The sequence below is a fragment of the Trachemys scripta genome, chromosome 13 (assembly GCF_013100865.1).
Source record: "Trachemys scripta elegans isolate TJP31775 chromosome 13, CAS_Tse_1.0, whole genome shotgun sequence".
NCBI classification, from domain to species: Eukaryota; Metazoa; Chordata; order Testudines; family Emydidae; genus Trachemys; species Trachemys scripta.
In genome coordinates this window covers 14,380,916-14,404,004 of record NC_048310.1, presented here as the reverse complement: position 1 = coordinate 14,404,004, position 23,089 = coordinate 14,380,916, and the positions used below count along the sequence as shown (strand labels likewise).

General features: G+C 40.9%; 2 protein-coding genes across 3 annotated transcripts; both read left to right on the top strand.

The window, feature by feature from the left end:
• The first annotated feature begins 563 nt into the window (after window positions 1–563).
• On the top strand, window positions 564–9,446 carry LOC117886750 (hypoxanthine-guanine phosphoribosyltransferase-like). Its single transcript, XM_034788795.1, is given in 10 exon segments — window positions 564–569; window positions 1,629–1,730; window positions 2,417–2,546; window positions 3,218–3,284; window positions 3,286–3,364; window positions 4,349–4,411; window positions 5,192–5,266; window positions 5,966–6,026; window positions 6,590–6,634; window positions 9,373–9,446. Coding segments are annotated over 10 exon segments (702 nt in total).
• A 5,402-nt stretch (window positions 9,447–14,848) lies between these two features.
• NUDT7 (nudix hydrolase 7) lies at window positions 14,849–22,380 on the top strand. 2 transcript variants are annotated; one of them, XM_034788690.1, is made up of 4 exons: window positions 14,849–14,910; window positions 18,186–18,339; window positions 19,672–19,830; window positions 21,845–22,380. In XM_034788690.1, the coding sequence occupies exons 1-4, from the start codon at window positions 14,873–14,875 to the stop codon at window positions 22,226–22,228; spliced, it is 735 nt and encodes a 244-aa protein (XP_034644581.1). In that variant the 5' UTR covers window positions 14,849–14,872; the 3' UTR covers window positions 22,229–22,380. The 2 variants fall into 2 exon arrangements, with proteins under 2 accessions (XP_034644581.1, XP_034644582.1); XM_034788691.1 differs by lacking the exon at window positions 14,849–14,910 and adding an exon at window positions 15,918–17,595.
• Window positions 22,381–23,089: the final 709 nt, after the last annotated feature.

The window sequence follows — 23,089 nt, the reverse complement described above, 5'->3', positions numbered from 1 at the left end:
ACGCTTGGGGAGGGGGCAAAGGAACACTGTAAAAAAAAAAATTGGGGGCACCGCTTTTTGGCACCCCAAAATTTGCCGCCCTAGGCTACTGCCTAGTTTGCCTAAATGGTAGCACCGTCCCTGACTATGTGCAATGTGAGCGTTAGCTGCATGAGTACCAGTGTAGTAATAATAATCGAGTAAAATTCAGATGGACTTTATGTTTTGCTAAAAGAGAGCATGTATATGGGAAGGAGGGAGGGTAGTCTGGGGGAGGAAGTGCATCAGATGGATGATGAAGTGTCATAAATTGAGAGGAAGGATGGTTAAGGCACTGGATAGGGACTCAAGAGATCTGGGCTCAGCCACACACTTTCTGTGTGACCTTAGGTAAATTTACTTAATCTCTTTGGGCCTCAGTTCCACATCTGTCAAATGAAAATAATATTCTGTCCTTTCTTCCACACTTTCTCCAGGCCACCCATTTCGATCTTTAGAGCAGTGGCTCTTAGAATGTGTTTGTACAGCACCTAGCACAATGGAGCCCTAATCTTGTTGGGGGATCTACCCTGATGATAAAGAAAATGAAGGTAAATGAAAGAGTTGAAAGAGGGAATATTCACCGGCCTCTCAAGCTTCCTGCCTCTGAACTTCTCTCAGCTAATATGAGGAAGTCAGGAACAACCAGCACATCTTTCTCAACATAATACAGCCCACAAAGTCATTGCATTCACCCACCGCATCTCATAGTTCCTGAGAGGCGCTACCCTTTGCAGAATAGTAACACCACTTGCATAATGAAAATAGAGAAATGGGTAGCTGGGGTGGAAGCAGTAGCCATGAAAAACCTTTAGCGTTCAAGGTTAATGTAAAGGCTTATGAGAAAAATATTCAACCCAGTGTTCCGAAGTAATTTAGTCAATTAATTCTCCTGTCATATCTGTCACACACTAGAAGATGTTGAAGTTAAGATAACATAGAAATCTCTGCTGCCCTCAGGCAATGAATGCAATTTTAAGTTATTCAGTTAAATGCATTCCTCTTTTAATAGTTGAGCTTTCCTCACTGGTCACTTGTCTATTTCCATTGCCACATGTTGAATCCACATTAATCAGCTGCTTTATGTGCATTCTGTCATGTAAGTGGCTATTCAGTGCTAGTAATTGTAACTTTTTTAGCTAGCACTGCAAAAGGTTTCTTCACTGCTGTATTTAACACTAAAGTTAGTCAAAACTCAGACTTTCCATTCCATAAGGAATTCTGACATTTTGAAATTTCCTTTTGGCCCAAATGAAACAAAAAGTCGAAATTACCATGAAACAAAAATGCTGAAATAGTTAGTTTTGGAAACATCAGAATAACCTTATAGAAAAGTTTCATGTTTATAAGATCAAAGCATTTAATTTTGACTATTGTTCTGAATGTTATATTGTAAACGTACAAGTGTAAATGATAACATCAAAATGAAACATTTTGACCTTATCGAAACACAATGTTTTGTTTGTTTCCCATCAAAAATTTTGAATAAATTAATACTGTGATTGTTACTGTGAAACGTTTCGATTTTGTCAGATAAGCACATTTCAATGGAAAATTGTTCCACTGGAAATTTTTCAACTTGTTCTCCTTAACACTGTTTTATTTTACAGACCAAGAGACTGATTCAATCCCTTGCCCAGGCCCATTTACACCCCTCTAGCATTGTAAAGGAGCAGAATGGCGCTGTAATGGGCCTCCAACGAAGAAGTACAGTAAGGCCTGTGTAGATGACTCTATACCAGTGGTTCTCAAACTAGGGCCGCCTCTTGTTCAGGGAAAGCCCCTGGCGAGCCGGGCCAGTTTGTTTACCTGCTGCGTCCTCAAGTTCGGCCAATCACGGCTCCCTGGCCGCGGTTTGCTGCTCCAGGCCAATGGGGGCTGCTGGAAGCGGCGCGGGCCGAGGGACGTGCTGGCCGCCCTTCCTGCAGCCTCCATTGGCCTGGAGCAGCAAACTGCAACCAGGGGAGCCGTGATTGGCCGAACCTGCGGACGCAGCAGGTAAACAAACTGGAGCGGCCCGCCAGGGGCCTTCCCTGAAAAAGCAGCAGCCCTAGTTTGAGAACTACTGCTCTATACCACTCATCCCCCTCAACCCTTGGTGTAGGGGCATGCAGGGGAAGTGGCTGGGGGCAGTGAAGGCTAGAGGAGGAGTGGGTGGTTAAGAAAAGAGCTCAAATGTTCTGTGCTCCAGCTATTTTAGACCCTGGAACATTCCATTAGTGGCTGTGAGGAAGCTGACCCTCAATGCATCCCAGAATCCAGAAAGCACAAATGTGTCAAAGTCAAGTTTTCATTGGCAAACTGGGCTTGGCCTTCTTTCTGTACTGGATCTCCCTGGAGATGAGGCCCTTGCAGAGCAACCTGAGTTATTTCATTAATGCAATCCCATCTCTTACAGGTAAAAGATGAAGAGAGTGGCTACAATAAAAACCTATTTTGCATCCCTAAACATTATGAAGAAGACCTAGAAAGAGTCTTTATTCCTCATGGTCTCCTCTGGGATAGGTATGAAGATGATAAATTTAGGGGCAACAGCAGTCAAGCCAAATGATGGCATTGTTAGCAGGTCAATTTTAGCATGAGGCAGGACTGAGTGGTTTCATTACGTGGGTCAGTGTTTGTCAAGGTCTAGGCTCAGACCATTTTATTTCACTGCCACCTATGCAGGATTTGAAGCTACATAATTACAAAAGGGAAGATATGCTGCACTAACTCACTCTGCCATCCAGCTCCATCGGCCTTGGATCCAGGTGACTGGCGTGGCCTATTGCAGAGAAAGTCTCCAGCCATGGATTCCTGACTTGGGTCTGCAGGATTCTTATACCCTTAACTCCCATAAAACATTCTGGGGTGTCTGGATCTAGGGAATTGTAGCAAACCCATTTTTGCTTAAGGGAAGAACTATGTCAAATGGAACTGGTGTCAACTTGCACAATTAGGCCCCAATCTTCAACTGGGCCATTGACTTCAATGGGTCTCCACATGGAAGACAGGATTCAATCCATGCAAAGCCGGCAGCAGGAACATGGCCTTAGCTTCTAAATCCAGCAGGTGATTCATTCATTCTAAATATTTCTACAAATGCGCCAACAAACAAATAAAATAAAACACATGCACATCACTGTTTGGGGTTTTTTTGTGTCCCTCCCACCCCCTTGTAGGACAGAACATTTGACTAGAAACATCGTGTAAGATATAGGAGATGACCATATTGTTGTGCTCTGTGTCCTTAAAGGGGGCTATAAATTCTTTGCTGATTTGCTGAAATGTAAAAAGCACTAAATTGTGAAACACTGATAAATCTGTACCTATTACTGTGAATGTTGTTAGACTAAAAAGCTACTGTGTAAGTTGTTTTCTCTTTCATGCAAATTGACTCCATATATTTAAATTCTGAGTCCTATTAGTTTACATGTTGTTGGCACTCAAGAAAAGGAAGAAAACATTGAATTTACGCAAATGTCTTGTTTTAAAACAACAACTTAATTTATGATGCATTGAAAAGCAACTGATTTACTGACTTGCCCAAAGGAACAGAAGCATATTATATAATGAACGGTGTGAGTATATGTGAGAATATTAAAGAACTGTATCAGGGAATAGAATCCAGGTCTCTTGACTCCCACTCACTTGCTTTAAACTCCTGCATAAGTGCTATTACCATTATAGAAGCTGAGGAGGTAGGAATTCTAGGTTATGGATTACATATGGTCTGTGTCCATTGATTGTGGGTATTGACTATCCTCCTGAAGGTTTGGTTCTTGTAAACTATATTGAGAGGTTTAATTTAAGAATGTTTTGTTTGAAAATCCCTGACATGCCATATGGATCTACTGGATATAATCCCCCACTGAGTGAGGTCAGAAGGGGCACTGGAAACCATTGCAACCCTAAGATCGCACTAGTTGCCACAAAGCAGCTCTGTGACTTGTAGAGGGAAGATTCTGTCTTATGTTCCTGTTTCCCCACATGAAAACCCTCAGCTCTGTGCATGAGTCAGAAATTGTCCCATAAGGAATTAAATATAGTCATTCACACTCACCTGCAAATGCATCGTACAGTTCAAAACCACACCCACTCTGTTGCACTACCTACATATAACAGAGCTGACTGGAAGCCATGATTTGTACTCCAGAAATACATCAATTCAAATGCCTGTCTAGGCTATTGAAAACTAAGATCTTTTTTCCTAAATCCCACAATCTAGATGCTTATTTCTCTGACTGATGGATGTTTAAAGCTGAATTTGCCATTTGAAACAGTAACAGAAAGCACAAAATTCATACTAAATGCAAGCATGTGGTGTCAGATTTTCTTAATCTCCTCCTAGAATGGTTCAGCTACAGAAAAAGTCAATACTGTGGAAGAAGAACCGCCTGCATTAAATGGAAAGGTATGAACCAGCTTCTTCGGCATTAGCTGGAAAGAGCAGTTTTTAACTTTTCTCAGCAAAGTTCAAGCTAAACTATTTCAGTTGTTGGCTATTGGAAATGAAACCATTAGGGCCCCATTCTACGCTGCCTTGCACCTTGTGGAATTACAATTAAGCAAAATGGGTGAAAAAGTCACCATTCTGCTTTATGCATAATAAACATCATTACATAAGACCTGAAATCAGCGGTCCTCTTGCAATTTTTGTTTGATAGCATTATCATACTTTTTTGGCCAGAAGAGCAATGAGAACAATGGGAGGTGCTGGGTGCTGAACTCTTAAGAAAATCTATGTCAAAACCCCACACTTTTCTGCCTTTTCTCCACCTTACTTGCCTGTAATTGAAATTTTCAGTGAAAATATGTCTCTCATACATCAATAGCATTAATTGAATTTTGTGGTGAAAATAACTATATACAGGCACATTGTAAATATTTCCAAGATAATTTTGTGTGCTTCTTTGCTACATGATGAACACTGCAATACAAAATGTCTTAGTTGAGGTATGTGATTTATTAATATGACTATATGCAGAAGCATTGTTTTGCATATCAGAATTAATCATATTTGTTTTTATCACTTAAATTGTACCGAGAGACTATACTTCCATGTGTCTCCCAGCTAAAGTGTGTATGTGTCATATTATCATAATAATGTGCTCTTGGTACCACTGATCACCTTGTAAACTGTACTGACTATTTTCAGACCTGTTGAATAACTTATTTCTTGCCTTTCTTTCAGGACATTATTGAGACTGGTAGAACAATGCAGACACTGCTTTCAAAATTAAAGGTTTACAAGTCAAAGATGGTAAAGGTAGTATGGCAGCAATTCAATAAGAAGATAATGGCTTCTGTTTAAGTGAATATTAAGATTATTGCCCAGAGGAAAGCAGACATCAATATTTATCCCAATGGATGGCAAATTCTGATATGAACAGAAATGAGAAGTTAATATATGTATTACTATTTTCAGTTCCCTGGATAAACAAAGGTGTTTTTCATATAAATCATTTAATTCTGGGGGATGCCCTGCTTTTCTATGCCTTTTTTGGCGATGCTCATTTTACAAAAGACCCAACATTAAAATAACACATATATTCCAGCTCATCACTGTTTTTACTATTGTTTTTTATGAACTGGCAATGTGATCGGTGCTGTTTACTCTCAAGTTCTTTGAGATCTGCAGATAAAAGATTATTATTATCAACCAAAAATTTTGAATGAAATCTCTTTGAAACCACTAAATTGGGCTTTAGTGTGGACCAAATTGGGCCCCAACAAAATCAGGTACAACTCACATTCACATCTATAAGAACCATGTCTGCTTATGTGAGAGCCGAATGTAACCCTATAATTTTCTGGATTCCCTAATATCCCTTTTGATTATGTTCAGTTACAAGAGTGATAGATGCTTTAAAAACATCTAAATATACAGACAGAATATTTCTCCATAAAGCAAAAAAGACTGTGTGTTTTCACATACATTAGTGTCTCTTAATATTCTCTTTCTCAGGCAGGTTCACAGATTCTAAATGTATCTCCATGGCCTTGCTGCTTTGGAGGCAGACACGCTTGTTAGCTCAAGATTCATGTTAAACTTTGCCACTGAAGATCCAACCAGTTATCTCTGCTTCTAGAGCTGTATAGGAAGTAGCCGGCCTTCCTCTGCGTGGCAGCAGCAATGCCAACGCCATGCATTCAAAAATTACGAGCCATTCCCTTCAACATCATGAGACTGGCTAAAAAGTAAAGAGACTAAAAAAAAAAATAGGGTTTTTATTTGCCTTCTGGTTTTTGAGCTGTTAAGGTGCTCCTGAGGCACATTTTCAAGCTTTTCTTTGCAACCATCAGAGATAAAAAAACTCTTTTCAGCTATTTAATAAAAACACCACCACCTGAGTCTTACATATACACATAACTGTAAGAGCGAGGTCTTAAAAATAATCCCACACCTAGTGAATGTCACAATAAAAACATGAGAACTGGCAGCAGTGGAGTCAGGGAAATGTCTTGGGTTCTTTTATCTAGAATTCCTTTTCTTTACTCAGATGCACCTTTTATAACCAATTGCTCCAAATTCTAATTGATGGTTCATTTATTTATTTATTTATTTATTTATTTTATTTTAAACGTACAGTGCTATTTAAAAGGACACCTCAAAGTTCAGGATACAGATCAGACTGTAAGTATAGCACTTCTGTAATGTCCATGTCATCCAAAAAAAAAAAAAAAAACATGCTCTAAAATAAAATCTTGACAAATCTACCTACAGGTGCTACTGGCATGTAGTGGGGTATGAGGCCCAAAGGAAAGGGGCCTGGGGAGAAAACTGTAGAAATGTAGTACTGAAAGGGACCTCAATAGGTCATCTAGTCCAGTTCTCTGCACTGAGGCAGGACTAAATATTATCTAGACCATTCCTGATAGGTGTTTGTCTAACCTGTTTGTAAAAACCTCCAATGATGGTGTAACGTTATGAGTGTAGTATAATATTTCATTGGAAGGTGACAGGGCCAGAAAGAGTTAATTAACTCAGACTGACCTGACCCATGGGTGAACCTTAAGGACTGGTTAGAAAGATATGTAAATAAATAGAGCTTTGAAATGCAAGTCTGCATTGTTAGAGGTAAAAGGGTAGATGTTTGCTCAGGGCTTGTGATGTAAGCAAACAAGTCTTGTCTATTGCTATAGTTTTAAATTCAAAGATCAAAAAAGGAATTTTAACATTTATGATGATACTTCAGTGAAATAGTATTATTGTCTATATGTCTCTTTGAAGGTTGTGGTAACCTGTATCTGAACTGTTTAATGGATAAATTGCCCTGTGCTAATTGCCAGGATGTTTGGAAGGAGAATTAAGCCTATTGTTTTCTCAGGCCGAAAGGCTGCTGGAAATGTATAAGAACCGGGACACGATCCTGCTGCATCTCAGATCTGCTTTGGGTTTCAAGAGGGGGAAACCTTAAGCCACAAGGATTGAGATCCCCAGTCATTGACTGGAGCCACCCTGAATACGGACATTGGACTATAACCTATGGACTATATCTAAAAGGACTTTTGGCAACTTCAAGCTCACCTCTACTATGTATCTGAACCTCAAGAATTGAATTCAAGTCTGTATGTATATTGATCTTTTAACCAACTCTCTCGCTCTCTTTTCTTGTTTAATAAATTTTAGCTCAGTTAATAAGAATTGGCTATTAGAGCGTATTTTGGGTAAGATCTAAGTTATAATTAGCCCTGGGTATGTGGCTGATCCTTTGGGATTGGAAGAACCTTTTCTTTTATATGATGAAGTAAGATTTTCAGTAATCATCATCATATCTGATAGGTGTGTCTGGACGGAGGCTGGGTACTTTAAGGGAACTGCATTGTTTGGACTTCTGAGTAACCGTGAGGTACTACAGGAGCTGTTTTGTGCTGGCTTGGTAAACCTAAGTATTGGAATATCCACCAGTTTTGGGGGTTTGTCTGCCCCGTTTTGTTTGCAGTTTACCCTAATTGAGTGACCTCAGCTGGCTCCCACGGGCAGCACTGTCACAGATGGAAATTCCATAGCCTCCCAAGGTAATTTGTTCCAATGCTTTAACTACTCTCACAATTAGGAAGTTTTTCCTAATGCCTGACCTAAATCTCCCTTACTGCAATTTGAACCTACTGCTTCTTGTCCTGTCCTCAGTGAATAAGGACAACAATTTATCACTCTTCTCTTTATAACAGCCTTTGTGTATTTGAAGACTGTTATCATGTCCCCCTCAGTCTTGTCTTCTCCAGACTAAACAAATACAACTTTTTCAATCTTTCCTCATAGGTCATGTTTTCTAGACCTTTAATCATTTTTGTTACTCTTGGCAGGACTTTCTCCACATCTTTCCTGAAGTGCAGCGCTCAGAACTGGACATAGTACTCCAGTTGAGGCCTTATCAGTGCTGAGTGAAGTGGAAGAATTTCTTCTCGTGTTTTGCTTACAAGGTTCCTGCTAATACATCCAGAATGATGTTTGCTTTATTTATTTTTTGTTTTGCAACAGTATTATGTTGCTGACTCATATATCCACTGTAATCCCGAGCTCCTTTCCCATTTTGTATTTGTGCAATTGATTATTCCTTCCTAAGTGTAGTATTTTGCATTTGTCCTTATGTGAAGAAAAAACTTGTATTCTAACAAAAAATTGTCCCATACTGAAAGCTCACACAGTTGGAGGAGCGTGACAGCTGAATTTTGGTCATTATATCCAAAGGTACCTTACAAGTTTGGATGAATCATCAGAAAGTGTGTTCTCTCTGGATTTGGTTCAAAAGTGGTCTATTGGAACTAATATCTTGTTAGTCCCACTCTGATTCCAGCAGTATCAGATCAGAACTCAAACCACATCCGTGGTATAGCCTTGAATCCAATCCCCTAGTCTGTACCTAATACAATTTCAAAACATGAATCTCAGCACATCTATTAAATCCACATCTCTATGGCACAGAGATACAAAAAAATAAACAATGAGATTATGCATCCTTGGGATGGATTGCCTCCATTTTTACCCAGATATTCTTGTTCTCATACAATACAAATATGTATTTAATTAAAATGATGGTGAGTTAAATAATATATTCATTTAAAATGTTGGTGAGATAAATAATTTAAGAAGACAGATGTGTTGAAAAATTGAACTTTTTTTGTATAAACAGTCTACTTTTTTTCCCAGTAATGGTATCAGTCATTAATTGGTGGAATAAATGTCTGTGACCTATTTCAGCAATTCGAGGGCCTGACTCTGAGAAGTGCTAAGCACCCATAAGTCCCCTGAAAGTCAATGCTCAGCATCTTTCAGAAACCACAGGAGCATGTGGTAAATGCAGCCTCTTGTATTTCAAGTTAAAGTGTATATTGTAGATATGAAATATTAAGAATTAGACTTTGTTACAGGTATGGGCTTTGAAATCCCAGATAACTTTGTGGTGGGATATGATCTTGACTATAATGAATACTTCAGGATCTAAATGTAAGTGCGTAATTGAATGTTTGCTTATATATAAAACATCATTATGTTTCAGTCATAGCACAGATTTAGCTAAAATATATTGTTTGCTATTTTAAACTTTTCAAAAAAGATGAAGCATAAAAGACACAGCTAGATAACATTCAGGAATTTTTGACAAATTACTAAAACTTAAAAGCTGATTAACCATTTTAAAAAAGCAAAATGCTACAGCTAAGGCTTTGAATTAAAACCACCTAGATATAACAGTGCATGCCTATTTTACCCTGCTCTTTCCCAGTCCCCACAGTTAGTTTATTAAATCAGACTTACACAAAGGTCCATGTCTTTCTTTTCCTAGTTTCTACATTATTTAGATCTATTTCTAACATGATAAACCTATTCCATGAGAGCCAAATATTGGTCTTTCATGGCCACAAATAAAGTTGAGAAGGACATGAGAAACAGACAAACGTGACCTTTTCAGTTTGGTTTTCACAACACTCAACCTTGCTATAAATTATTGAGCCCAGAAGCAAAAGTCAAATCCAAAAATCAACATAGTTTGGATTGTTTGGTTCTGAGGCTTTGGCTGAGGACAATCTATTCTATTGCCATTATCTGTGTGATCTTTAAAAAACATTCTCTATATGGACATGTAAATAAAGACACTAAACAGCCCATAATTTTGCTTCCAGAATATTTATGTAGGGAGTCCTTTATGCGATATCCTTTTCTCTATCTGTTTTCTAGTAAGAACAATGTGATAATGTTAGCAACAATCCAGACCATTTAGTATTTACCTACTTTTGACAAGTATCAGAGGGGTAGCCGTGTTAGTCTGAATCTGTAAAAAGCAACAGAGGGTCCTGTAGCACCTTTAAGACTAACAGAAGTATTGGGAGCATAAGCTTTCGTGGGTAAGAACCTCACTTCTTCAAATGCAAGTAATGGAAATCTCCAGAGGCAGGTATAAATCAGTATGGAGATAACGAGGTTAGTTCAATCAGGGAGGGTGAGGTGCTCTGCTAGCAGTTGAGGTGTGAACACCAAGGGAGGAGAAACTGCTTCTGTAGTTGGATAGCCATTCACAGTCTTTGTTTAATCCTGATCTGACGGTGTCAAATTTGCAAATGAACTGGAGCTCAGCAGTTTCTCTTTGGAGTCTGGTCCTGAAGTTTTTTTGCTGTAAGATGGCTACCTTTACATCTGCTATTGTGTGGCCAGGGAGGTTGAAGTGTTCTCCTACAGGTTTTTGTATATTCACTTTCCTGATATCTGACTTGTGTCCATTTATCCTCTTGCCTAGTGACTGTCCAGTTTGGCCAATGTACATAGCAGAGGGGCATTGCTGGCATATGATGGCATATATAACATTGATGGACGTGCAGGTGAATGAGCCGGTGATGATGTAGCTGATCTGGTTAGGTCCTGTGATGGTGTTGCTGGTGTAGATATGTGGGCAGAGTTGGCATCGAGGTTTGTTTCATGGGTTGGTTCCTGAGTTAGAGTTGTTATGGTGCGGTGCGTGGTTGCTGGTGAGAATATGCTTAAGGTTGGCAGGTTGTCTGTGGGCAGGGACTGGCCTGCCTCCCAAGGTCTGTGAAAGTGAGGGATCATTGTCCAGGATGGGTTGTAGATCACTGATGATGTGTTGGAGAGGTTTAAGCTGAGGACTGTAGGTGATGTCCAGTGGAGTTCTGTTGGTTTCTTTTTTGGGCCTGTCTTGTAGCAGGAGGCTTCTGGGTACACCTCTGGCTCTGTTGATTTGTTTCTTTATTTCCTTGTGTGGGTATCATAGTTGTGAGAATGCTTGGTGAAGATCTTGTAGGTGTTGGTCTCTGTCTGAGGGGTTGGAGCAGATGCGATTGTACCTCAGTGCTTGGCTGTAGACAATGGATCATGTGGTGTGACCAGGGTGGAAGCTGGAGGCATGAAGGTAGGCGTAGCGGTCGGTGGGTTTTCGGTATAAGGTGGTGTTAATGTGGCCATCGCTTATTTGTACAGTGGTGTCTAGGAAGTGGACCTCCCGTGTAGATTGGTCCAGGCTGATGTTGATGGTGGGGTGGAAGCTGTTGAAATCATGGTGGAATTCTTCCAGGGTCTCCTTCCCATGGGTCCAGATGATGAAGATGTCATCAATATAGTGTAGGTAGAGAAGGGGCATGAGTGGACGAGAGCTGAGGAAGCGTTGTTCCAGGTCAGCCATAAAAATGTTGGCATATTGTGGGGCCATGCGGGTGCCCATAGCGGTGCCACTGGTCTGGAGGTATATATTGTCACCAAATTTGAAATAATTGTGCGTGAGGATAAAGTCACAGAGCTCAGCAATAAGTTGTGCTGTGTCATCATCAGGGATACTGTTCCTGACAGCTGTGCGCACCCAGTACCACGTACAAATAACTTCCCTCTGCAAGCCTCGAATGAGCTGGCCAATGTGATGGGGCAGAGCCAATGCTCAACCACACACAACCCATTACCGCAGGAGGGGGAGTTAGGAGCCCCATGGCTACTCAATCTCTCACACTGTTGCTTGTGATACAGATAACCAGTACAAGAAGTGTGGGCGCACCTTATACTCGCTAACTTCCTGAGAACGCATGCAGAAGGAGTTAGTTTTACCCAAATGTATTACTTTCTTCTTCCATGAGACTATTCATGATACTAAGTACTGTGCTTGGTATTAAGGTCCAGATCCTCAAAGATATTTCGGTACCTCGCTGCCACTGAAATTAATGGGAGGTAGGCACTAAATACACCTTAGAGGATCTGGGCCCAGGTGTTTGCATGGAGAGGGAAGTTATTTGTACTAGGTAGTCGGCTGGCACAGGTTACTTTCATTCAAGGAAGCAAAGGGTGGCCCAGGGATCAGACCATGTGTACTTGCAGATCTGGCCTGAGAAAACATAACAGAAAAAGCTACAGTAATTGCAGAAGCATTTGCTTTATTGTAGGAATATGGAAAGCAAAGTGTGTTGCTTGGTTTGTACACCAGTACTAAGAACACTATTAACAGATTCTCTGTTTAAAAACAAATAATGCAAACAAATTATTTTTTAAAGTAAGAAATTGGTCAAAGGTGCATGATAATTACATTTTTTGTTTGTTTCTAAAACATCTGCACTCTGAGAAAGCCAAAGAGAAATACAGTCTGACAACATCACTATCTGCAATAATGACCCAGTAGCACATTCAGGTGTTTGGATGGACAACCCAGGAACCAATCTCTCATACGGATTTCTTAAAAGAACTGCAATATGTTCTTAAAGATTTGTTTTGCTGTATGTTTTTCCTACAGTAAATGGTTAACCTATTTTATATAAACAGTCTAAAAATGTATATATTCTACAACAAAAGCAAATGCTTTCCGTACAAGTTCCTTTAAAAGTGTGGGAACATTTAATATAATGTCAGTATTGTATTTTGTTGCAGGTAACAGAAATAACTCAAAAATGCCATTTTGGTTTCTAACGTATTGAAATTACACTGTAACGTGCATTTTATTTAAACTGCAGTGATGCATTGTTAAACAACTAATTGTCTGTGCAAGCATTGTAGGGACTGCAGGTTAATTGAGTCTACTCTATAAAGTGTGTACAGTACACAGAACAGAGCCTGATATGTTAATTTATTTAACAAGATTGTAAAAGAATGCGCGCTGCAAGCTAGTTAAAGGTATATTTGTACTCTTGTCTTCAGATAATTGTTTCACATTTGTGTGAGATGTCATTTGGATTGCAGATGTCAGAACAAGAAGCAGTGGTCTCAAATTGCAGTGAGGGAGGTCTAGGTTGGATATTAGGAAAAACTATTTCACTAGGAGGGTGGTGAAGCACTGGAATGTGTTGCCTAGGAAGGTGGTGGAATCTCCATCCTTAGAGGTTTTTAAGGCCCAGCTTGACAAAGCCCTGGCTGGGATGATTTAGTTGGGGTTGGTCTAGATGACCTCCTGAGATCTCTTCCAACCCTAATCTTCTATGATTCTAAGCCAGGATGAACCAACCGCTATAGAAAGATTATTGTCCAATGAAGTGTTTATACAGCACTAATCAGTGTTTGAAACTATATCCTAACGGTGTATATACACTGTGTAGAACTCAAAACCCAGAACAGCCCGTAAGGATAACTGACAAATGATAAAATCTATTTTGTAACTCTTTGGAGGCTGTAAACACAGGACCAGAAGATTTAGAGCATGGATATCTCTGCTCCCTCTATTGAGGAGAAGGGAAAAAGCCAGCTCTGGACACCTTTGTTTACAGACATGATTTTGTTTACCCATAATTCACTTACTGAGTTTTGTTCCTTTGGTAGGAATTTGTTGAGTAAATGTGATAATAGATTGCCATTACTGTATTTGTGAAAGGACATAGGCATTGTGTAGGATATGCCTGACTGTACAAATAATGGATTTTGGCCACAAATCTCTATCTAAGGGAGTCCAACTTTATCTGTCCAAGGGACCTGTTTTGCTTTGGCTTCATCTGAAGTTTCTATGCCCTGTATGGGGACAGCTGCAGGATTGGATCAGTATTAATAGGACCGGACCAGTAGTAGCAGAGCTGACTCAAGGGCAGGGCCCATCTAAACTAGTGACAGACTATCACTGACTCCAGTCCATATCAAGGCTGACCAGAGTAGCAGCAATAGTGCCTAGCTGACTTGTTCTCACCAGGTGCCTCACCTGCGGGTGGGTTGTAGTGCTTACACGGCCTGTGCTCCTTATTTAAAAGGAGGGGATTGATTAACCAGTGGGATTAGCTGCAGGAGTGACTGGGTGAAATACTATGCAAAGGCGGCCAGACTCGATGATCACAAAAATAGTGTAAAAACCTGTAACCAACCTAGGGTGACCAGACAGCAAGTGTGAAAAAATCTGTACGGGGTGGGGGGTAAGAGGTGCCTATATAAGAAAAAACAAAACAACATTGGGACTGTCCCTATAAAATAGGGACATCTGGTCACCCTAAAGCAACCCCCCCTCCACACACATGGGGCTACTGCACTGGAGTTTCTGGCACTAGCCGGTGGGGGTGGGGGCTGGTTAAAAGTGAGGGAGGAAGCTCGCCAGGGAGTTCGGCGTGGCACAACCCCAGGCTCTGATCAGGTCAGGAACCGCAGAGCCTCGCCCAGGCCACTAGAGGGTCGAGCGAGCCTCCCGTGGGGCAAGGGGCTGACCCCGACCCAGGCCCATTCCAAGCTCTTCCCGCAGGGAGGCGTAGCCTGGGATTGAACGGATTTCCCTCCCCCTCCCGCTCATGGACTCGTCCCACCCGCCCCGCGACACTAGCCAATAAGAAGCTAGCGCTTGGCAGCTCTGCTCGCTGATTGGGGAAACGCAGCTGCCAACCAATGAAGGCGGACGAATTGCGCGGCAAAGGTGGGGAATTGCCCCCCTCCCCTCCCCCGCTGTTTTCCCTCACACCGGCCCTGGGCTGTGTAGGAAAGATGGCGGCTTTGGGAGACGCTGTGGCTGAGCGGGGAAGGTAACAGGCCCCGCCGTTAGGGAGCCGGCTACCGCACCGGGCCGGAGTGAGGAGGATTTTCCCCATCCCCCGCGCAGGGGCCGCGCGAGAACTCTCCGCCCCCGCTGCCTGGCCCTGGGGCGCCGGGGTGCCTGTCGCAGCGCGGAGCCTGGCGGCGGAGGGCTTGTCTCGGCGATGTAGTTCAGCGACCTCCCGCCCGCGCAGCGCCGTCTGCCCCCGGACTTGGGGGTGACCCCGCGATGTACTGGGGTCAGCGTAGGTCAGGCCTTGGGGGCCGGATTTTAAAGGGACTCAGGTGCCTAACGCCCAGAGGCACGTCGCGGGCTTGCCGCGCTGGCCCCGAACTCGCGGCTGGCTCGGACATCAATCACACTCTCGCTCGTCCCAGCGCAAGTCGGGGTGCGGCCGTCTATGGGGTGCCTCGTTTTCTGCTGACCTAAGTAGATTTTTATCACTCACTCACACACACCCTTCAACTCCAATAGCTCAAGACGTGAACCGCACAACTGAGTTAGTGACTCTGATCCCAGTTTCCGAGTGCACAAGCAGACAGGGTTATCCCTGCATGCCCCTTCTCTATGGCACTTGTAGCACCTGTCCCTGCCGAATTAGGGCACTTCAAGCATGTTCCTTTTGTGATGGTAGATCTCCTTGTATGCTCCCCTCCCCCTGTCAGTCGTTTAATGTATTTATCCTCACCCCTGTGAGGTCATGAAGTGTTATCCCCATTTTACAGATGGCGATCAGAGGTACAGAAAGACTGTGGGTATGTCTGCATTGCAAAGACAAACCCACAGCTGGCCCGTGCCAGCTGACTCAGGCACCTGGGACTCGCAGGGTCCTTAGGCTTCGGCTCCAGCCTGAGCCTGGAAGTTTAAACTGCAATTAAACAGCCCCTTAGCCTGATCACTGAGAGCCAGAGTCAGCTGATTGCAGCATAGATATACCCTGGCCTAAGGGTGCATCTATGTTGCAAGTAGAAGTGCAATTTCCAGCTCAGGTAGGTATACATGCACTAGCTTTGAGCAGGCTAAAATGCTAAAAATATCAGTGGACTAGCCACCTCAGTACCAACCTGTCCAAGATTTAGGTACGTACTTGGGCACCATCTGCGCTGTCATGGCGACATTGCTATTTTTAGCAAGCTGGCTTATGTACATCTATGCCAGCTGGAAATCACAGCTCTCCCCTCAGTGTAGGCATACCCTAAGTGACTTAGAATTATAGGGTTAGAAGGACTGCAGAGGTCATCTGGTCTTAACCCCCTGCCAAGATGTAGGATTTGTTGTCTAAATCTTATCTAAGACCACATAAAAAGTCTGTGGCAGAGCAAGGACTTGAAGCCAGTTTTCCCAATTCCTAACGTCTTAGCCACTGGACTGTCCATGGACCGGAGGTAGTCAGTTGATTTTTGTCAAGGTCCAAATTTCTTTATCAAGTTATAGTTAAGGTCCAGACTCCAGAGAAGAAAATAATAATAAAAAACCTATAATGATAAGTAAATACAAAGATTTGTGTGTCCATTCAAAAATGTCTGCCGGTCTGGATTTGACCCACAGTCTGCCTATTGATTACCCCTAGTCTATTGTATGCGCCTTGGTGTAGGGACTATCTCTCTTCAGGTTAATATAAAAAGTTTACGGTGTCACCAACTTTTTCCATAAAGATAAATATAGTAAATGTCTGTATTGTAGCAGGTCAGAATATTCACAGAATTTATGTGACGCATGTAAATAGAATTTTTTTAAAATTCTAAGTAACGTTTTTTGGGGCAATCAGCTTTAAGTGTCATCCTTTCTTAATACAAGGGAGGAGGGTCTAAAGTAAAACCTTGTTACTCAAAATGTATTTGACTAGTTTGAGCAGTCTAGTTTAAATTATTTAAAATACTTCATAGTATACTAATAATAGTATTGTATTGTATTTTTGTACAAGAGTAGTAAGTTCTTCAGAATAGACTGCTCTGCAGTCCTTTGATATTACATATTGACTGAGAGGCAAGATTGTGTTTGCGAGTAACTTTGTGCTTGCAAGTAATCCCATTGACTTCTCGGGTCTGTAAAGTTTCTTGTGGGAGTTTTCAGGATTTGGGCTTGCTTTCTTTTGTACTGTGCTTTATAAGACATCTCCCTAGCTGACAATTAACAAAACATAAGCATAATAAATTCTTCTTCTTAATTCAAGGTGCATTCTCCATGACTGTCAAGTTGCCTTGAGATTGTAGGCATTAAGTGCAGTACAATGTGCCCAATCCTAGTTTTGACATTTATTTCAGTGGCAGTCAGGATCAGGCCTATTCACTAATATACCTAACCCTCATGAGGTGGCATTATTCCCATTTTGCATATGGCAGAACTGAAAAAGAGATGTGAAGTACTTGTCCAACATCAATGACAGAACCAGGAATGGAATCCAATTCTCTTGGCTCCAAGTCTAGTATCCTTTCCACTGAACCATGCTGCCCCCTAAATGAAGTATTTTACAGATGGGAATCTGAGGCAGAGAGATTAAGTGACTAGATGAAGATGTCATAGGATAGCTATGGCAGAGCTGGGAAATGAACCCAGATCCCCTGAGTCCCAATCCAATAGCCTATTCACAGAACTATTCTGCCTTCTAAATGGGGCTGTCAGTGTGGCAGAACAGACTCATCTTCCAGTCATGCACCTTTAAGATTTTTCTTTGGTAACTACTCTTTCATTAACTGTGTTGAATATGTTGAGCAATATTGTTCCCATAAACACACTGAGCTGGGTGGAGTCTTATCTTGAGTCCAAAAAGATTTAATTATGTAAGTGCACAATCATATGCAATTTAGAATTTTCAGTGGGGGATGAGAAGTTTATTCTCACTGTATCCACTTTTTAATTAATATTTAGGAGGGTTTTTTTAAATGCCATAATCTAAAAACACACTATGCCAGTGTTATATTTGCTAATGTTGCTCTGTGTATGTAGCTTGTTTATAATATTATATATCTGGTATAATGTGTAAATTCAGTTAATAAGAACTGATTGCTTTTATATGAATCAGAAAAATTCAGTCCACGTTGCTTTGGGAATGAGATGATGATCAGTAGATTAGATTCAAAATAATTGCAAGCTTGTACCGGCACAATATTTAGTTATGTTTACCTGATAATTTTGAAAAACAGGACATAATATTTTTGAGAGCTCTGGTATTTGTAAATCCTAAATTATAATCTTTCCTGTATTCTTAAGTAATAGGATAACTATTCTGTTTAGTTATGGAGCATTTTTGTTTGTTTTTTTTAGCAGAAGTATAAAAGATAAGGCCAAGATCAGTTTAAGAAAATATGATGTTGGAAACAAATTCTCCCATTTGCCACTAGCCAAAGCATCTGTTCTTATGCCTCTAATGGTTAAAGATGGAAAGCTGTATGTGCTATTTACTGTCAGATCAATGAAGGTATGTGAACCATAAGGTCAAAGCCAACTGCATAACATCAAAAGTAAAATGAGAAAATGTGTTGCAAGATTGAGCTGCGTGAAAAGAAAAAGAGAAGGAAGGAAAGCACTCAGCTGATAGTCACATTTACCTATATTCTTATCCAAGTATTAGTCTCTATGTACAAATCTTAATTGTTACTGCATGGTTTTGGAGTCTAGTCTTCACACATGTATGCAACCAAAATGTCCATACACACACCTTTATTTGCACATGTAAACAGGTATTGATCATGTAAACATTGATCACTGATATTTACTTTCCAGATACACAACAATAATGTGGATATTTCTGTAAAGTCTGATACAAGTTTCCAGGTCAGAATAAAGGGGATTATTGATCAGTTTCCTACAGAATTTAATTTAAAAAAATTTGACCTGTGCAATAAAGTTTTTACCAATTTGATTCCTAAGTTTGTATCTAACATTACTTTTCCAGTCTCTTTCTTCACTTCTAGATGTGAGAGAACAAATCTACCTTCCTCTCCATTTTGTGCCAGTGGTATCTTTCTAAAACTATTATTGTTACATATTGTACTTAGGTCTACTGTCTGTACTCTCTGATGAGTAATTTACCTGGGTGCTTTTTCTACTTCTGAGAGATGCAGCATTTCTTGAAAGATGCAATAATAATGTTCCTACTTAAAAATCTTGAGACACTGTAATAACTGCGCTTACAATAACTGAGTGGACACACTGATGGTAAATGAGCTTTTTAACAAAGGCTATGATTGGTTCATAGAACTCTCTATTATTAAAGTGAAACTTCAAATAAATATAGAGATATTACTTATTCAGAGATGTTTTGCGACTGTTGATTTTGGTTTTTATAATGAATTCTGTACCTTGCATATTTAATTCTTTTGTTTGACCATGCAAAAGTAACCATTTTAGTGACAGAGATAGTTCCAAAGAGCTTGTTCAATCTCTTACATGAGCGAGAAATGGCAAAAGGCCTTTCAAATATGGATATAAATTTTAAAGGAAAGTATACAATATAAAGCATGTGATGATAAAAGTAACTCGTTACTATAAAAATGCCTCTTCTTTTGTGTGATGCTGAAAATGAGGGACCTAGACTGGGTAGATATAGACTCCATGTTCAGATGTTGAGAGAGCTTCCTCATACAGCTCTGACTATGCATTTCCCTTCTCACTTGTAGAGCTCTTGTTCCAGTTCTCAACCTTGTTGATTAGAAGAATCTACAATAATTTGGAGTAATTTTGTGGACACAAGGATTTAAGATGAAATCAGCAAACTCATGATACTTAATAATACTCCTTTATTTTTCAGTTGAGAAGATCACCAGGGGAAGTGTGCTTTCCAGGAGGTAAAAGTGAGCCAACAGATAGAGATGAAATAGCCACTGCTCTCCGGGAAGCCAAGGAAGAAGTGGGACTCTGTCCAGAGCAGGTGGAAGTCATCTGTAGGCTTGTACCTGGAATTGATAAAGTAAGGTGTACCAAAAAAAAAAAAATCAACCAAATCTGAATATTTTTAGGAAACAAGCTGAAAATTGCATTTCACTTCTATAAGCTTATCACTGACATTTCAAACCTGAAGCAATGAGTGACCTTTTACTTTGTAACAGGAATGCCGCCAGTATACTTCCTCTGTTCTGGAGATGTTTTTTGAGGTGTAAATCAGTGTTAAGTTTTCAAGCTTCTAGGCTCTAGCTATATCTCTCATGGGAACCGTTTTCACATATTGGAGAAAAGATATAAAGTGCTACTTTTTTCAAGCAAGTTTTTTCATATTTTTATTTATAGATAACAATTCTCTTGTATTAATGCTCTAGTTTTTGTTTGTGTATTTATATACTAATCTCCTTACTGTTACTTTCATTTTCTTATCTGGTAGGATAAAACTAGTACGGGGTGGGCAAACTATGGCCCGCGGGCCAGATCTGACCCCTAAGGGCTTTGGATCCGGCCTGCAGGATTGCCCCCCCCCCCGGCGCCGTGGCCCCGCGCCGCTCTCAGAAGCGGCCAGCACCCTGCGGCCCCGGGGCAGAGGGCTCTGTGTGTTGCCCTTGCCTCTAGGTACCATCCCGGCAGCTCCCATTGGCCGGGAACGGGGAACCGCGGCCAATGGGAGCTTCGGGGGAGGTACCTGGAGGCGCGGCAAGGACAGCACATGCGGAGCCCCTCCCCCCACCCAGGGTCTGTAGCGCTTCCTGGAGCGGCGCGAGGCCGGGGACAGGGCAGGCATGCAGGGAGCCTGCCCTAGCCCCGGTGTGCGCCGCTGCCACCCCAGAGCTGCTTTAGGTAAGCGGCTCCGGGCTAGAGCCCGAACCCCATCTGCACCCCAATTCCCTGCCCTGAGCCCCCTCGTACCCCAACCCCCTGTCCTGAGCCCCCTCCTGCACTCCGCACCCCTCCTCCACCCCAATCCCTTGCCCTGAGCCCCTTCCTACACACCGCACTCCCTCCCACACCCCAACCCCCGGCCCTGCATACAATTTCCCCACCCAGATGTGGCCCTCGGCCCAAAAAGTTTGCCCACCCCTGAAGTAGTATCTCCTAGGAGTACAGTGGAAACATGCATTATCTAATATTTTGAAACTTGAAGTATTCAGGTAAAGGTAGCTTTAAAGCACCAAAATTCATAGAAAGGACAAATCTAGCTGTTATGACAGTTTTCTTAAATATTGTTCTGCTAAGTGCATCATTCAGTATATCGTTATGCATTATAATAATTTGAAATATACATTTGAGTATACCAAAAATGTTAACTTTTAATGCTCTCTGTTACAGCACTATCTACTTTTGTAGTGTCTCTCAGCCAATTTCATTTTGAGAATTCTTAAGGGTGTGTAATGTAATCAATTGAATAAAAATATATTTAGTTACCTGATGGATCTTGGTCTACAAACACCCTTATCTGTCTTATTCTGCTCTGTTACCTTGATATTTAAATACTCTATCCACATTTACATTAGAGTAACTGAGAGCGAATTGTGACCCTTGTTTTTGGAACAGTGACATTTTCTTGCTGATTCTACAGGTGATGATGGTTGGCTTTCATTGTAACAGAATGTGTCAGGTTTTCATATTTATAATCTGTATGAATAAGCTCTTTGTGAATGCCCTACAGTTTATCAGTGACCTCTACTGTATGGAATATCCGACTCACTCATGTATGTGATTGTTGCCCTGTATTGGTAGCAACGTGCAGAGAATGTAAACACTGATGTGTGTCCCAAATGAGCAAGATGCATAAGCACCTGCATAAGTTGAAACACCTAAGTAGTTCCATTGATACCAATGCTAAAAAGTACATACATGCTTAGGTAGGTAATTGCTGAATTAGGGCCTGAAAGTGCATCACAAGTATGATTGTTTCATAGGTTATCTATAGTGTTGATTTTGTAATACTGTAGATAGATTATTTCTAAAACATTTGAAAAATACAGGACTTTCTTTTTAAGGATTTCAAACAAGTTGATGTTTTTTCTTCCTTTCAGGTAGGTTCGTTGGTAACACCAGTTGTAGGATTTATAGAGGACACATTCCAGGCCAGACCTAATCCAGATGAAGTGAGTGATGTGTTTTTGGTGCCGCTGGAGTACTTTATCGATCCATTAAAGTACATGACCTTGCCTTATAAAAGAACAGATGGTGTTGCAAGTTGGCTGCACAGTTTTGTATATGATGACCCTGAGCGTAAAACATCACTTAGGATATGGGGACTCACTGCGCACTTTGCTGTATTTCTTGCTCTTGTAATTTTTGAAAAGAAACCTACATTTGACATTCAGTATGATCTTGACAACTTAATTTCATCCTCTGAGAAGAATTTCATGGAGCAGTATATGTCGCTATACGAGGGAAGAAGCAGCAAACTATGAGCTGTGGGACTGGCACATAAGTGTAAACAGTTGGTTTAAATTATTTTTCAAACTTTACTATTTGATTTTCTGAATCAGAAATTGTCCCGTTTTAATGCCTTTATTGGATTACAAAAAATAAAATGCTGATAGATTAATCAGCCCTAAATAGACTAATTTCTGTATTTATTTTACATGTATTTAAAGGTTCATTATACAGTATTTTTCATGGTCTTTGTGGTTAAGGCATTGGACTGGGACTCAGAAGACTGAGGTTCTGTTTCAGGCTCTGTCATGGATTTCCTCTGTGACCTTGGATAAGTTACTTACCCTCTGTGCTTCAGTTCCTCTCTGTAAAATGTGGATAAAATTCTTCCTAACCTTTGTTTCTTTGATTTAGAATATAAACAGTTCAGGGCAGAGCATGTATCTTACTATGTTTTGTACAGGACCTAGCATGATGGGGTTCTAATAGTGATTGGGGTCCCTGGACACTATTGTAATAAGGTGACAGTGCTTTAACAACTTGTTTTTTGTTTTAGTTTTTGGATAGTGGAGCTTGTGCTCAGAATGACATTCCTCAAAACTTAGCAGTGACACTGAAATATTCTCTACAATGTTCTCTTCTTCTGGAGGGATCGCCCTCTAGGATTCAGTCGTTTTTTATCTCTACTGAACTAACTGATAAAGGTTCCAGGTAGTGCCAGATATAGTGTTGCTGGTTTTTGTGATGTTATAGCCTGTCCACTAGCAACTGGACTGAGACCACCAGTTCATTTCATGTAGGCCAGTAAATAGTTGTCAGATGGCTAAAGCTTTTAAAGGCACTATTAATTTAGGCTGGATTTGAACTTGCAATTTAGAAGTGAATTTATCAGTCTT